Below are 15,556 nucleotides of genomic sequence, written 5' to 3'. Positions count from 1 at the left end.
GCTACAGCCACAGCAAGCACTATGACTGTCCAACAGTTTGACTTCACCTCTCAAAGGTATACTCCAGCATTGTCTCCCAAGACACAGAGATGCATGCCAACCAACCATTCAGACACAATGCCCTGCAATATTTTTGCTCCCGGTGAATTTATGACTTTTACACTTCCACCTTCAGTTGGCAAAGGCTAAATGCCAAGTCTTAAATTGTACACAGCTCCTGCTTGAGGATTTCCTGGAGGTATCTGGATGGACACTGGAGCAAGATGCTGGACTAGGTGGGCAAGTGGCCTGATGCAGCGGGCTCTTCTGACATTAGGTTAAAACTGCAGATGCCTAAGCAAAATGAGAATTAACAACTTCCCAATTTTACCATCTAGCACAGCCTAAAAGGTTTATTTCAGAAAATAGTGTCCAACTAAGTTCTACTCACAGTAGACTCATAGAAATTAATGAACCTAAGTTAATCATGTTTATCAATTTCAACGAGTCTAGGACTAACATTGGACACAACCCATTCCTGTTAATCGGTGTGTGGAAAGCAGTTTTTTATGGCATAGGTTGCAATCCTACCCCCCACTCCATCTTGTTTGGAAATAAACCCCTTTGAATTCAGTGAGATTTACTTCAGGATTAGGATTGCAGCTTTAGTTACCAGATGGCACAGGATCCAGAAGTCTCCTATTTCTGTTGTGTTTGTATTTGAGGACAATAAAGTCCTTGTCTGGATTACTGACTGGTGTGTTCTCTTTAAGTTTTCCATGAAACTCAGTTAAACTACAGAACCTCAACAAATGGTGTTGTGTGTGTGTGTGAGGCTTCATGTTCACTTCTTTATAAGGAAGTGATTTTGTTTTGGGTTGCAAAATATTAGGTGAATAATGCAAACCTCCTGCTTAAATGCCGCAACTCCAATTCTGAAAAGCCACTTTATTAATCTTGGTGTTGAATCTAGCTGTTTTAAATTACTGTAAAGTATAACAAGAAGTCTTAATGACAATATAGTTGTGGGGGGCCAAAGAACACTGGGAAATATGGGCCAAGAAATGAACTAAGAAGCAGCGCAAGTGAGAACACAAACATGTGCCTGTTGACTGGGAATGGAAAGGGGGCTAAGGAATGTCACCATCTGTGGTTTCCAGAACATTCCATGGGATTAAATTGTTGTGAGAACTTGCCAAATGTATTCCTTGGAGATGGTCCTCCCCTAAAATTTGGAAATGAGGAGGACGGGGAATTTAATGGCAGAATTTGGAGATTTCTGTGGTCAAAAATTTATATATTCTGATGGCTTCTCGATGTACATCAACAAATTAATATTGTATGGCTGCCATTTCAAAGCCTCCTCAAGGTGAAGAGGCGTATCTGAAGCCATTAGAGCACAGATGGTTCAAACTATATGCAGATATTCATAGTTGTGCTTTTTCTTTTTGCATTTTGTCTGGCTTTTTTTTTTGCGCTGTTGAACTGTAATGAATTGTCTCATAATCTATTCCATCTTCTTGCCATTAGCAGGCTCTGAATGTTCACAAATAGGAGCAAAGAACTCATTTTCCAGAGCTTTAATCACACAAAGAGGGAATGCCTAATTCTGTAAATGAAATGGCCTGTGATCACTGAAGCAGAGATTTAATATATCACGGCAAATTAGGTAGATTTTAATAAATTACTTATCTTTCTGAATACTTTACATATGCTTACGAAATAAATATAGCCTGTTTTTTGGTAAACGGCAAAGGGGCCCCTTTACCTATAAAATCCCATTTAAAATACACTAAAAAGATATTCAGAAATAGAAAAAGCACAAGCTATTCCAAATGAATCTTATCTAGAAACTTCTATCTTTTTTGAGGGGCTGATCCACGGCTCAATTAAAAAAAAAAAAATCAATTAAATCCTTCATCAGCATTGGTTGAAAGCTGGAAAATTGAGTTTCCAGGCTGTTTTCAATCATTGTTTATCAGGATACAACTATTTGTTATTCATGTTTTATATAAGTTTTAAGTGTGGTGGTGGTGGGGGTGAGGGTGAGAAGGGAACCAAAGGCCCAGCCTGGAGCGTAAGATAATCTGATCGATTCTTTTATGGTTTCATCTTGCACTTTGATAGCTATTAGTTGAAATATGTAAATCTCTTTTTCCTGCAGATGAAAAACAAAACAAAACAAAAAAGGGAGGTTTACGCAATCCTCTCCCTTCAAAAAACTTGATAATCACAAACAACTGATTATAATGTTAGCAGAAGGGCAAAAGTTGTGTGTTTCTTTTTATAAAAGCTTGCAGTAATTTAATAAGTCTTGGGACCAGTCTCCTTCTTTATATTTAATTGATAGAAACGGCATGCATCAAAGAAAACGCATACTGAGATTTAATGTGCATAAAATGGATATTAGCATTTTAAAGAGGCAGATTAACACATTAATCCAAGTAATTTTCATATATTGCTTCTAATAAAAGCTTCACAGTATAAAATCCTTAATGAGGCTAATCGCAGGCATTCCATTTAGTGGGGTGATTAGGGATAACATAAAAGTATTTTTAATCAGTTTTCTAAGGCTTAAGGTTTTTTTATTTTATTAAAAATTAAAAATTTGACTTGCATTTTTATTACTGTTTTATGTTAAGGCAAACATCATGTTGAAAATGCAAATAAAGCACATCATTCAATCATGTAGGTATTAATTATTTACAAGCTGGTGTCCATTGTGGGGTAGGGGCTGTAGCCTTAAGGGTGTGTGTTGGGGAGGGAAATGTATAAAAAGGAAAATCCAAACAGACAGGAAAATATACAAAGTTTACAGCTGCAAATTGTGCATCCTTCACATATAAATTATACATTAAATATTCTGTAGCATCTCTCTCTCTTTCTCTCTTCCTAGATCTAGCCTCTGCGTTGGTTATGCGGGGAGAAAACACATCTGTCGACACAGGCTCTCATTTTCAGACCTCCTCATAGACTGAGCGCAGAGCATGGAGGGCTTCTACTGTTACTTTGAGCTTCCCAATTACCGCTCCACCATCTGGTGAATCAAAAACTGGAAAAGAAGCAAAGAGGGAAAGCAATGTCAATAGCAAGTTCACAGACCCTCGCATTCCACACCTTTGAAGAGCTTCAACTTCGGGTGCGGAAATGCAAAGGCCCTTCATTCACACACACAAAGAGACTGGGTGTGTGTGTGTTGTAGTAACAGAACTCTTGGCCATTTCAAATAAGCGCATCTGAGAACCGCAGTCAATTGCTCTTTTGAGACCATGAGCTAACCACATCTCCAGATGTGGAGCATACGTTTAACACAGGCAGAACGAGATAAGAGTTGTGGAAAGTCCTGGGTTCTCGCCAACTACAAACACATAGATGAAGGACCACTGCCATCACCTTCTTATGGTGGAGGAAGATGAAACATGCTCTCCTGCAGAAGAGTGAGCTCTTCCTAGGTAGATTACACTACATTAAAAAAAAAGACATTCCATTGGCTGCACATGGTCCCTCCCCATTACTAATAGGTTAATGACTGTCCAAGATTCACCTTACCTTCCTGGGAATTTAGGGTAGCTGTAACAATCTTGACATAATAAACCATGGTTTATTGGACTAAAAAGGAGCCCTATGCCTATGTCCTCCATCCTTATCCTTTCCCTCCACCCACAGCTCAGTACTTCCATTGCTGTTTATTAAACCAGTTTCCCAGCGTATCCAAAATGGAAAACTGAAAGCTGGATCTTCTAAAACACATGTCCTCAATCACACAGAAAACCAGCATGGTGCAGAGAGATCCACGTTCAAGTTTCCACATTGCTTCACTGGGTAAAACAGGCCCAGTCACTCATCTCCTAGCCCTAACCTAACTGAGCTGTTGCAAAGATACGGACAAAATCCAGGATAAACAACCAAAACAACAATCTACCGTAGTTGTGACCTAAGATTACCAGTTCAAGAACAAATGTCTGGTTCAGAAGAATGTACCTAAGTTGTAAGGAAGATGGTGGGTTCAGTCTTGTTTTAGGAATTGCAGTAAACTCCTCCCAAACACCACCAGCTGCTAATACACCTTTTATAACTATATTTCACTTATGAGGTCTGGAATAGCACTCCAAGAACTGCCACAATCCAAAATCCACTTTTATAAAAATATTTATCTGGGCCAGCTCTATCATTAGGTAGAGTGGCTGCCTCAGTCAGCAGGTGATGAGGGGTGATGAGAGTTGTGTGTGTCACATGGCCTCTGCTCAGGTGTGGTGGGGAACACTCTGCAGTGGCTGCGTTTTGTACATGGAGTGGAGAAGGGGGAAGTGCTATTTTGTCCTTTGTTTCAGACAAAATGACTTGCGTCTTCTTTGCTATCTCTCTTTCTGTAGGACTACCTGATAAAAATTCCACCTCTCCAAGCGGGAGGTGGGTGGAAGCTCAAACAAACCTGGGAAAGATTTGGGAACTGAGGGTTATAGCCAGTGCTACTCAGAGTAGACTCAAAAAAGTACATGAACCTGAATAACTTAGGTTCATTAATGTCTGTGGGTCTCCTCTAAGTAGAACTAGCATTGGATACAACCCTCAGAGCTGTGAGAAAGCAAAACTAAAGAGAAAATGCCCTGAAACTCACTGTTGATGTCTTGGTCAATGACGTCTTGCCCCTTCCGAAATATCTCCATTAGACTGACGTATGCAAAGCCAATATCTTCACACTCAAGATCTTGCTCATCCTCTGGAGGGTCACTTACTACTGTAAATCGTATGCTGAGAAGGGAAAAAAAAGGAGGGTTGGGAGGTAATGAACTCAAATATTTATTTTTGGTATTTCAGTTTTAACTTCCATTGGAGAATCTCAGGGTCAATTACAAATTATTCACACTTTTAAGAACTGGGTGCTTTGATTTTAAAGAGAAAGCAGCCACAAGGCCCCAATCCACCAGTTTCCTGTCAGAAATTGCTGCCTGTGGCTATTTCCTACTCAGAGTGCCATTTGCAGTAAATAGCACATTTGGGGGCAATTGTCTGCCCAAGGTGTGTATGGCATTTTCAGAAGGAAACTAGGCTGCAGTCTCATTTTGAGATCATCGTGCACGGCTTTAGACCAGCTTCCTATGTCCCTGCTCTGTTCCCCCTGTTTTATAAGGGCTATGACACTGTTGAGAGGTTCCCAACACACTCAGTTAGGGACCAGGATGCAAAGAGCATAGGAATATAGGAATTTGCCTAATATAGAGTCAGACCATTGGGCCCGTCTAGTTCAGTATGGTCTACAGTGGCTGGAAATGGTTCTCCAGGGTTTCAGACAAGGATGTTTTCAAGCCTTACCTGGAGATGCTGGGGACTGAACCTGGGACCTCCTGTATGCAAAGTAAATGCTATAACCATTGAGCAACAGTCCCTAAGCATATGCTTATGTATATGTATATGCTCAAGGCAGATTTCTAAAGCACCCACTGCCCCACTCCTCTGCTGAATGACAAACCATCACTCAAGGGAGTTTCAAAAGCAGCTGATGATGCAACATTGTGTTGGTGTGGGTGAAATGGATATAGAGGCAAAAAATCCCACTTGGCTCCCTAACGGCCTTGGACAAATTTCCAAGTAGCTCTTTGAATCCTGTCCTGGGGCTCCAGTTCCCAGTACTGTCCAATGGATTCAGAGGTCTGCAGCCGATGGTGAGGATGCAAGGAACTGCAGATTTGGATTTGAAGGTCAAGAAGAACAATTTGACATGCTGCGTGGCAAATGTTTTCTTTCTTTTTAAAAGAAACTCTGAGTGTCAAGACCCTTTTGTGACAGGCCACATGGTTCTGCTGTTCAAAGAGCAAAAATCAGGGACATGGCCAGTGCCTGTGGTGGCCGCAGTGCTCTTCTTTCACCAGAAAGTTCACAGGAAATAACAACAACAACAACTATGTGGCCTTCCAAGAACATGCAACAAGGTTAAGTTGCAGAAAATATGACATTGTGAGTCCTGGCTTTATTATTATTATTTTTTTAATATGCACACAAGAAGACAACTTTCCCTTTGTATCTGTATTGTTCTCTCTTTCTCGCTCTCAAAAAAACCACACCATAAAAACCTTTTGTCAGCAAGAGAAGATTCCACGATCCCGTTAAACAGAGTTTTCAAACACATATGTAAAATATATGAGAATGTCCTCTAGCTGTATGCATTCCTCATAGCATAAAGTATCTTAGTCACAATGCTAAGACGCGCTGTAAGTTCTGCCAATAAAATTATCCACTTAAGTACAAAGAATTGGAACGAACTGTCCTTTGGAATGCGACACTCGCTTAAGTCAGGATACAGAATAAAACTAAGATACTATTTGGGGCAAATTTAAAAGTACATTATCCTTTAAGGAGCAGACAAATAGCCTACTTCCCACTACTTCCCCCTGCTATGTTCGCCTGCGTTTGTTTACTTGAAAACACGGAATAGTACAAACCATAGAGACACATGTAACTCATTAACCCTCCCTGGCACCTTCATCAATGCCACAATCGGGAGGTCTAGCCAGACCACAGAATGTTGGCTTTGTAGACAGTCAAAGTATGCTGCGTATGTCAAGAAATGACATCTATGAAACATCAACGTCAGTGAGAATTAATCCCACTGTTGATATGGTAGATACTGCTTTAGAAAACACATTCGCTTCTAAAAGATCAAAATGGGAATGGTAAGGGGAAGCACCTTCCTACATAAGATAAGACTGAAGCCAAATCTTGCTTTCATTTCATGAAATGTTAGTGGGTTAAAGTGGGGTTATACTATTGATCGAACCCTATTCTGTGAGATTTGTTGTGAGTGTGCTTGTTATCTGTGTTAGCTGCTCCAACAAAACCGGCATCTCATTCCTTTCCCCTTCATTTCACCCTTCTAGGTGTTAGGCTTAAAGAAACTCTTGCTGCCTTAAAGGCCCCCAGATGTTAAACTGGTTAAATTAACTTATTAAAACTTTTAGTCCTGTATGTCAGGTGAAAGTTCCCTGTACTCAGTGGGGCTTACTTCGCAGTAGAGAGGTACAGGGATGGACTGTAACTTGATTAATCCGTGGGAAGAGCCTTTAAACCAGGGATGGCAAACCTCCTCTAGATGCTGTTCGCCTAAAACCCCCATAATTCCTATTGGCTGGGGCTGATGAGAGATGTAGTTGAATAACATCTGAAGTGCCACAGGTTAGCCATCCCAGATTTAAATCAAAGGGTTTGAAAGATAAAATCTGGGTGGGTGGTTTGGTTCTGATGTGCGGTTCTTATCATCTTACTAAAACTCTGCATTTATAGGACACATTTCAAGAGTTCCAAACTTTCCGCACTCCTTTGAAACAGGTAATAGACCAATATTAGTACAGTCCCCCTTGCCCCTACTGCTGAGAGACTGAGGAGGGGGAGGCCTTTGGAGAAGCATGGGTTCAGTGTTCAAGTTACGCAATTTTAGTCCTAATTTCCGTTATCACTTATTTATCCTATCGCTATAGCTAGACCATGTGCAGCCAATTTGGAATGATATTTTTATCCTGGGTCCTTTGGTTTCCTAAACTTTAAAGTTTAGTTCCTGTTTCAAATGGGGGAAAAAAAGTTCTGGTATTATTATTATTATATAAGGCATTGTGATAGGAAACATGTGCCGAGGGAGCAATACGCCAACTTCAAAATGTGCTGCGTCTGTGCATTCGAGGGCTGCATCTCCCTTCCTGATGGCCCAACTTCTAAAAGGTGGAACGAGAGTGAGGAGGCTTTATGGATGAGCCTGCCCAGACGGCAAGGCTTGCTTCAGATGTTCTGGAGGTGGGATGGTAACTTCTGAAAAACGCTTCCATGTGGCGGAAGCCTTTTGCGGATACCGTAGCAGATGCAGATGGCTTTCTGTGTGGACGTGTTCAGCCACGTGCTGAGCTGCCATACTAATTCCCCACAGAAGGAGACATCCTGGCTTGACACGCAAGTAATCCACATGGAAAGCTGGTTGTACCAGTCATGGCATTATGGTAATTATGATGCCACAGCAAGGCATGAATTGCTATTTTACTGCCGATGCTCCACACTTGTGAAATGCACACGGAACAGTACCTTTAACCGCAGTGGTCAAAAACCAGATTTCTAGGAAGAGGTAGGGATTTCAAAATGAATGACTAAATGCAACTGAACAAGAAAGTGAGCATCTTGTTTGCAATGAGGGCAAGGTATAGATATATATGGTTTGGGGCAGAATCTACTCATGAGATCTCATTTGAAGTATGGTGTCCATTTCTGGCCACCGTAAGGCAAGAGCTGATAAGCACAACCTATGATGACTCAGACTACTCAGCCACCCAGCCTAGTACCGTGTATTCTGATTGGCAGGAGCTTGCCAGGGTCTTGCTCAAAGAAGGTACATGATATCCTTTTAACTGGAGAGGCCAGAGATTGAACATGAATAAGCATGCAAAGCATACGCTCTGCTACTGAGCTGTATAATTCAAGAAGGACAATCACAAGAGAGTGATGAAGAATCTCCAACAAGACAAATTGGATGAAGAAAGATGCATCTAGTTCCTTCAACCTAATTCTAGATGGTAAAAAGCAACGTTTGAAGCATGGTGATGGAATATGTACACCAATTCCACACAATTAAGATGTCAGCAGTAAGGGAAACACATTTCTAGTGAGCCTGCTATAAAGCAGGAGTGGATCTGAATGACAAGTTAGCACACTGTATTTTGAAATTATATATAATCTTATTTTTATATATATAAATATTTTAAGAGATTATACCTTGCATTTCAAAATGTAACACAGGACAGAGTATAATTGTGGGCATGTGTAGGAAGTAAATCCAACACATGCCCACAATTATGTGCATTGGATTCCTACTGAAATAAATGAGACTTGAGCATTACTAACTGCTGGTTGTGACATAAGGTGAATGGTTGGGCAATGGTATTTGCTTCCTGAGGAATCTGTGGACTTTCCCTGGAGTCTTTGAAGGTGAGGGAAGAGGAGAATCATTTCAGAACACAAGGAAAAGGTTATCTATCTTGCGTTCATGCATGGGCTTTCGAAAGATTTCAGTGGGAAAGGATTTAATCTTCTACCCTTGGAATGACATGGACTTAACCTTGCACAATGATTGTACAGAGGCAGCATGCCAGTGTTTGTGGAATTTCAACATTTGAGAGAAAGATCCTGCTTAGTCACTGGACTCAAATTAGTCCTGTGAAACAACGATCAGGACACAGAATATGGCACTATTGGGAAATCTGTAACTTTATTTGGAGTTCTGCTCGCACCAGCATGTTATCCATCTTACTAATGTATGCAGTAAATCTGGAAGTCCTTTCCTTGTTTGCAGAAATGAAAAAAAGAAAAGAAAAATCTTTCTGAACTTCAAAGTGCTTTAGATGTGATACATGCCTGCTCTTAAGGGATCACTTTATGGCACTTCCTGTCGGATTCCATTAAAAAATTGTGCACCAGCCAACATATGAAGCTCAATTTTAAAGTAAAATGGAGAAAACAAAGACTACCGTCTTATTGCCAAGTACTACCCTCAGGTCTGCACTGCTTATCTGTCTATATGTTGATAACTTAAGTGTGCGAAAAGCTGACTGGGAACCCTTATACTTCTACCTGAACCAGCAGCTATTCTGAACCACAATCAAAACGGCATGGATCAATTACTCCTCTACAAGGAGAATGACTGTCCTGTTGAAGGGGAAAAAAGGGTACACATTGTACTTTTCTGGGGGGTTTTTTTGGGGGGATGAAAATTATAAATAATAATTAAAATTCAGGTGCTACTATGTGACAACACCCTTGAAAGAAACATGTAGCATTTATCACATGGAAATACAAAATTGTGAAGTTGAAGGGCATCTGACCCATTCTGCTGCAAAATTTACCTTCCAGGGCTGGGCTCTGATCCTTGGAGCATGGCCTTGAGGAAATCACGCTTCACTTTGTTGTTTGCCTGGTCCACATGTATCACTGAAAAACGCAACAGGAAATGGCAATGGCTGTGATTACTTGCAAGGAACGAAATGAACACAATTTGCTTTGCTAGTTAGTTTTCAAAGTAACTTCTTTTCGTTTTAATCAGGTAGTATCCCACAAAGCCCAGCTGCAGAGAGGAATGACATGGTAAGGCGAAGAATGCCTATAGACTTTATAGTAAAGTTTTTTTTTTTTTTATGATCAGGGGTCCATTGGATAAGGCAGGTATCCAATCACTATGATATTTCGTGGTATAAATTCTCACTACATGGGAACACGCCTGTATTCAAATATTCCTTCAGCCAATGTCCATGATGAACAGTTCCTGTTTATGGCTTAGATGACTGTACATTACAATGTGGCATGATTCTATATTATTTTTCTTTCATTCTGGACAACTCCAAAGGATCACAGCTGAGTTGGGGAGCACAAGCCCCCCCGGTTCATTGGGCTGGGAAAGCCCCCTTAGCCTAGTCTTCCCCAACCTTGAGTTCTCATATGTTTTTGGACTATTACTCCCATCATCTTTGCCTGTTGGTCATGCTGGCTGGGAATGATGTGGTTTGTAGTCCAACATCTGGAGGCCCAAGACTGGGGAAGGTTGCCTTAACCCAAGGTTTGAAGTAAGAGAGCTCATTTCAGCTGAGTAGAATGTACCAAATCTTTAAATGTCTGCTTCTGTATAATATGTTACCATATGCATCCTTTAATGAGGGTAAGTAAATCCTTTTACCGTATTCAATTTCTCCCCCTCACACTGAAGGGAAGGATTGTGGGATAGTTCTTAATGCCCTGCTTTGAGGAACAGAATTAAAAACCAGAATCCACTAAACTGCAAATTTTATAAATAAGAAAGTGTAGTGTAGATGAACAGAAAGTAGACATAATGCTACATAATCCAGAGAAGTATCTAGTTTTAGAAAAGGAAAGCAAAATGTAGAAATACCTGTGGGATTAGAATCCTTATGTCTGAGGGCCCTTATAATGATTTTGTTGAGTCTTAAATACATTTAACTGCTCAGCTGTGCATATTACAGAGTTGGTTGAAATGTGGTAAAGAGGGGGATCCCCCCCCCACATCTAATAAATATTTAATGCTTGTAGCCATAGGCTACTGCAAATACAGCAAAATCCCTATCAGCATGGACATAAAACATGGATAAATATACTCTCTGTTCAAAATGTAATCAAAATTAAAATAAACTTAAAACTTTCTAGGATTACTCATAGATTTAACTGGCTCAGATTTTCAAGCCACCTTCTACAAAGCACTGGTTCAAGATTTGCAGCTGGATTTTCTTTGAACCAATTGGAAACAGTGCAACTTGAAAGGATATATACTCGCATTCATCAGGAAATAAGTCAGTTACTATTACCTGTATTGCTCACCCATCTCCACACACACTGTGACACAAGATAACCATATATATTTTTCTGCGACAGGTGTACGGTAGGCAGTGCAATAAGTAATGTACAGTGGTACCTCGGATTAAGTACTTAATTCGTTCTGGAGGTCCATTCTTAACCTGAAACTGTTCTTAACCTGAAGCACCACTTCAGGTTAAGCTAATGGGGCCTGCCGCTGCTGCCGCGCCGCCAGAGCACAATTTCTGTTCTCATCCTGAAGCAAAGTTCTTAACCCGAGGTACTATTTCTGGGTTAGCAGAGTCTGTAACCTGAAGCATATGTAACCTGAGGTACCACTGTACTATATCAACCATTTCCATTTGTTTATTATCTGTTTCCTGAAGCACTCCTGATGCAAGGCACCGAGTGTAAGACACTGGCTCCCACATTTGAGTTGGCTTGTCTTTGAAGACATTCTCCAATGGTCCTGTTCTGAGTGGCCCACCTTTTGAAGCAGGGTAGGTGGGTTCCACTGTTGCTCCCCAGCAAGTGGTATTAGGAGACACACTGTCCTTGAACTACAGAGAAGCACATTGCTCTAAATGTAAGGAAGCACTTCCTAACTGTAAATATAGAGCATGGAACAGGAAGCACAGGAAAGCAGTGGAAATGCCCCCCCCCTTTTTTGCATAGGGGGCACCTCTTTTGGGGCACAAACATAAGAGACTGGTTCAACTAATGGGTCCAACTAGCAGAAGCCCACACAATGACTTTTGCTAGTGCCACGGGGCTTCCCACCTCATCTGCCCCAATTGGCTCAGTGGTGGCATGAAAGAAATTCTAGAATAGCACCTGGAGGGGAGATCCTTCCATCAGGCAGGCAGAAATGCTTGCACTGACAGAGCAATCTTATTAATGCTATGTTGAATTCCTCCCAAACACTTACAAGACATCTGCTGGCTATTGGACTCGCAGCTGTCCAAGGCGGCGCAGGTCAATTCTGCGTCCAGGGCAGCTGTCTACCAGCTCCATCTGGTACGCAGGATGAGACCCTACCTACCTGCGGACTGTCTCGCCAGAGTGGTGCATGCTCTAGTTATCTTCTGCTTGGACTACTGCAATGCGCTCTCTGTGGGGCTACCTTTGAAGGTGACTTGGAACTACAACTAATCCAGAATGAGGCAGCTAGACTAGTGACTGGGAGTGGCCGTCGGGACCATATAACACCAGTCCTAAAGGATCTTCACTGACACCCAGTACATTTCCAAGCACAATTCAAAGTGTTGGTGCTGACCTTTAAAGCCCTAAATGGCCTCGGCCAAGTATACCTGAAGGAGTGTCTCCACCCCATCATTCAGCCCGGACACTGAGGTCCAGCGCCGAGGGTCTTTTGGCGGTTCCCTCACTGCGAGAAGCAAAGTTACAGGGCCTTCTCGGTAGTGGCGCCCACCCTGTGGAATGCCCTCCCATCAGATATCAAAGAAATAAACAACTATCTGACGTTTAGAAGATATCTGAAGGCAGCCCTGTTTAGGGAAGTTTTTAATAACTGATGTTTTAATGTATTTTCAGCCTTTTGTTGGAAGCTGTCCAGAGTGGCTGTGGAGACCCAGCTGGATGGGCGGGGTAGAAATAAATAATAGTTGTTGTTGTTGTTGTTGTTGTTGTTGTTGTTGTTATTACTATTGTGATGGCTTATGGAACAGGCTGGCTTAGCCTAAAAGGATCCATGCAGATTCCACCCCACTATTCCAATCCAGAACCATGCATACATGCAGATACACAGATCCAATTCTTGTGCGTGCTAGCTTATTTCTTAATTGCAATTCAGCTGCATGTAATGGTGCACTCCCTCTCAAAATGAATGGGAAAGCTTTTTGGGGTAAAAGCAGGAGGGGACTGTGCGTTCAACTGGAGTACTCAGATCTGCAACAGACTGCTGGATGGAGCACATCTCTTTTATTTATTTAAAACATTTATCGCCCACCTTTCCTAAAAAATTCAATGCAGTTAAAAAATAAATACACAAATACAGTAAGAGCAATAAACCAAATGGTGCGGTACAAAATAGAAATACTGGGAGAATTAATCTGAGGCATTCCCTTAATTGCCTACATATCCAGTTAACTCTTTGTTTAAATTTGCCTTGTGAAAAGAATGCAAAAATAAATAAATAGCTTTTAAAATACCAGCTTGTGAAATTAGCTGTGAGAGCAGAAGACACGTGAAAAGTTAACCTATGGTACGTTATGGGAACTTGTGTAACACTATTTTTAAAAGGGATAATTTGAGGAGTGGGGGAAGAGAACCTGGTGGGGGAAGAACTAACGGCCTCTTTCCATGCTTCCTAAGGAAAATCAACAATGAAAGCCGGAATGGAAGTCAGAACAGTCATGTGATCCAATTGTCATATTGCTGGCAGGTTTATGCTCACACTGTCAGAAGAGATACAGGCAGCATCTAAGAATGCCACACAGTTGTCATTTCCTGTTAATGGCCCTGGCAGTCACGACTGTGAAAGCCAGTGGCTTTTATTGCTTCGCAATGGAGGGGATTTACGGTGGTTTCTTTCTTTCGCCCAGTGAAAGTCAGTGATAGCGATAATGTATGGCAGAGCGCTTGTCCTTTCTGACAGCCCCAGTAATTTAATCCCCCTCTCCTGCCAGAACAGGCAATAAGAAAGACTTCTAGACCAGCAGAGTGGGGAAAGCTACAGCCTGACATTCATCTCTTTATATCCCAAATAAAATAATAAAAAACAAAAACCCTTCAGTCAGGTTACGAATGTGGACACCAGTTTGGAGCATCTGCCAATCTCACAGGCACATACATGAAGTCACAAATTTAAGCATTAAGACAAATTTTTATGAGCTGGATTTTACAGATACTACGGGGGAAATAATTGATAAGAATGCAGTGGGCATGTCCAGTGATATTTCCCTTTTGGTCTGAAGCTACTGTCCGCATTAATTTTGTATTGGATAAATCCTTGTTATCTGCAGATGCTCATGTACTTTTAAATTATATTCATCTTGTACGGGACTTTCAGCAGGACACTAAGAGGGGGTTGTGAGAGTCCTTATGGTTGCCAAGAGATTTAAACTTTGAGCCTGGAAGGACGAAACATCCAACATATATTATGCAATGGCCCGAGGACCTTACTGCCCTTGCAATGTTTAAGCCTATTTCTTATAAATGTCAATTTTGTTTGGATATCTATCAGGACACATATCAACTTACATGTTTAAAACTGAGGTGGATGTACTGATGGCCACTGTATTATTAATATGAGCTCTTGTTGGCTTGAGGACCAGAGATGCCAACCAAATTTTATCTTGGCCCCAGACTCCTAACCAAAAGTTGTTGGAGATAATTGAAGTGGATAGGGAGATAGGACAGGATCTTTTCTGTGGTTGAATCTTTACTATGGAATCCATTCTCTAGAGAGGTTAAACCGGCTTCACCTTTGTTAGTTTTAACTGGGCCGTTTAAATCTTTTTGTGCTTTCAGATGAATTTAAATATAAAGGTGTTTCTCGTTCTTAATCTATAGTTTGAGCTCATGTTTTCTTTTTATAATGGAATAATATTATTATATTAATGATATATTATATTTTATAGTTTATCAAATCATTAAATTAGTATTAATTAGCATATTATATTATTATCATTAACGTGAGCTCATGTTTTCTCTCTCTTTTCTTTTTGTTAAACTTCTTAAATAAAGCATTGTGGATACAGGATTTTGGGGGCACCAGCTATGGGTAAATGAGGGCAGACTGGGGCACAAATGAGGACGTCTCTAGTTCAAACTTTGCCTCTGCAATGAAACCATTAAGTGGCCTTAGGGAAATGACTCTCTATTGACCTCTGTCCTGTGGGGGATAATACTGCAGAGTTACCCTACAAGGCCAAATGTTGAGTACTGTATTGCTATGACTACCCAGGCTGTTAATGGTTTTTAAGTAGTTGATTAATCTCGGGTTTTGTAGTCTTTTTAATCTGGGGGGGGGGGTCTTCTTATTATGCTGATGTTTGCTTATATGACATATTGCTACTTTTTGCTCTGTGTTTTTATGACATATTTGACTTGCTTTTACGATGTATTGTTACATGCTGTTCTGTGTTAGTTTGTTTTTTTAATGTTGTAAGCTTCCTCAAGAACTATGGTTTGTACGCTGGATATAAATATTTTAAGCAGAGAAAATATTTGTGCCTGCTCCCAACAACTGTTCTTATCCAAATTCCCATAATGCTGCCACCCA

At 40.9% G+C, this 15,556-nt stretch overlaps 1 protein-coding gene across 1 annotated transcript in view; it reads right to left on the bottom strand.

The window, feature by feature from the left end:
• Positions 1–2,311: 2,311 nt before the first annotated feature.
• The window catches only part of RPGRIP1L (RPGRIP1 like), a 79,858-nt gene continuing 66,613 nt past the window's right edge, over positions 2,312–15,556 (bottom strand). Inside the window, exons 24-26 of the mRNA XM_083451824.1 lie at positions 9,855–9,939; positions 4,598–4,731; positions 2,312–3,031 (exon numbers count right to left, since the gene is read on the bottom strand). Of these exons, the coding sequence (XP_083307950.1) occupies positions 2,937–3,031; positions 4,598–4,731; positions 9,855–9,939 (314 nt within the window). The 3' untranslated portion in view covers positions 2,312–2,936. The remainder of the gene's footprint in view (positions 3,032–4,597; positions 4,732–9,854; positions 9,940–15,556) is intronic.

Source organism: Podarcis tiliguerta, assembly GCF_965153285.1.
Source record: "Podarcis tiliguerta genome assembly, chromosome: 8".
Lineage (NCBI taxonomy): Eukaryota > Metazoa > Chordata > Lepidosauria > Squamata > Lacertidae > Podarcis > Podarcis tiliguerta.
The sequence above is the reverse complement of the archived record's forward strand: the minus strand, read 5'-3'. Positions and strand labels throughout refer to the sequence as shown.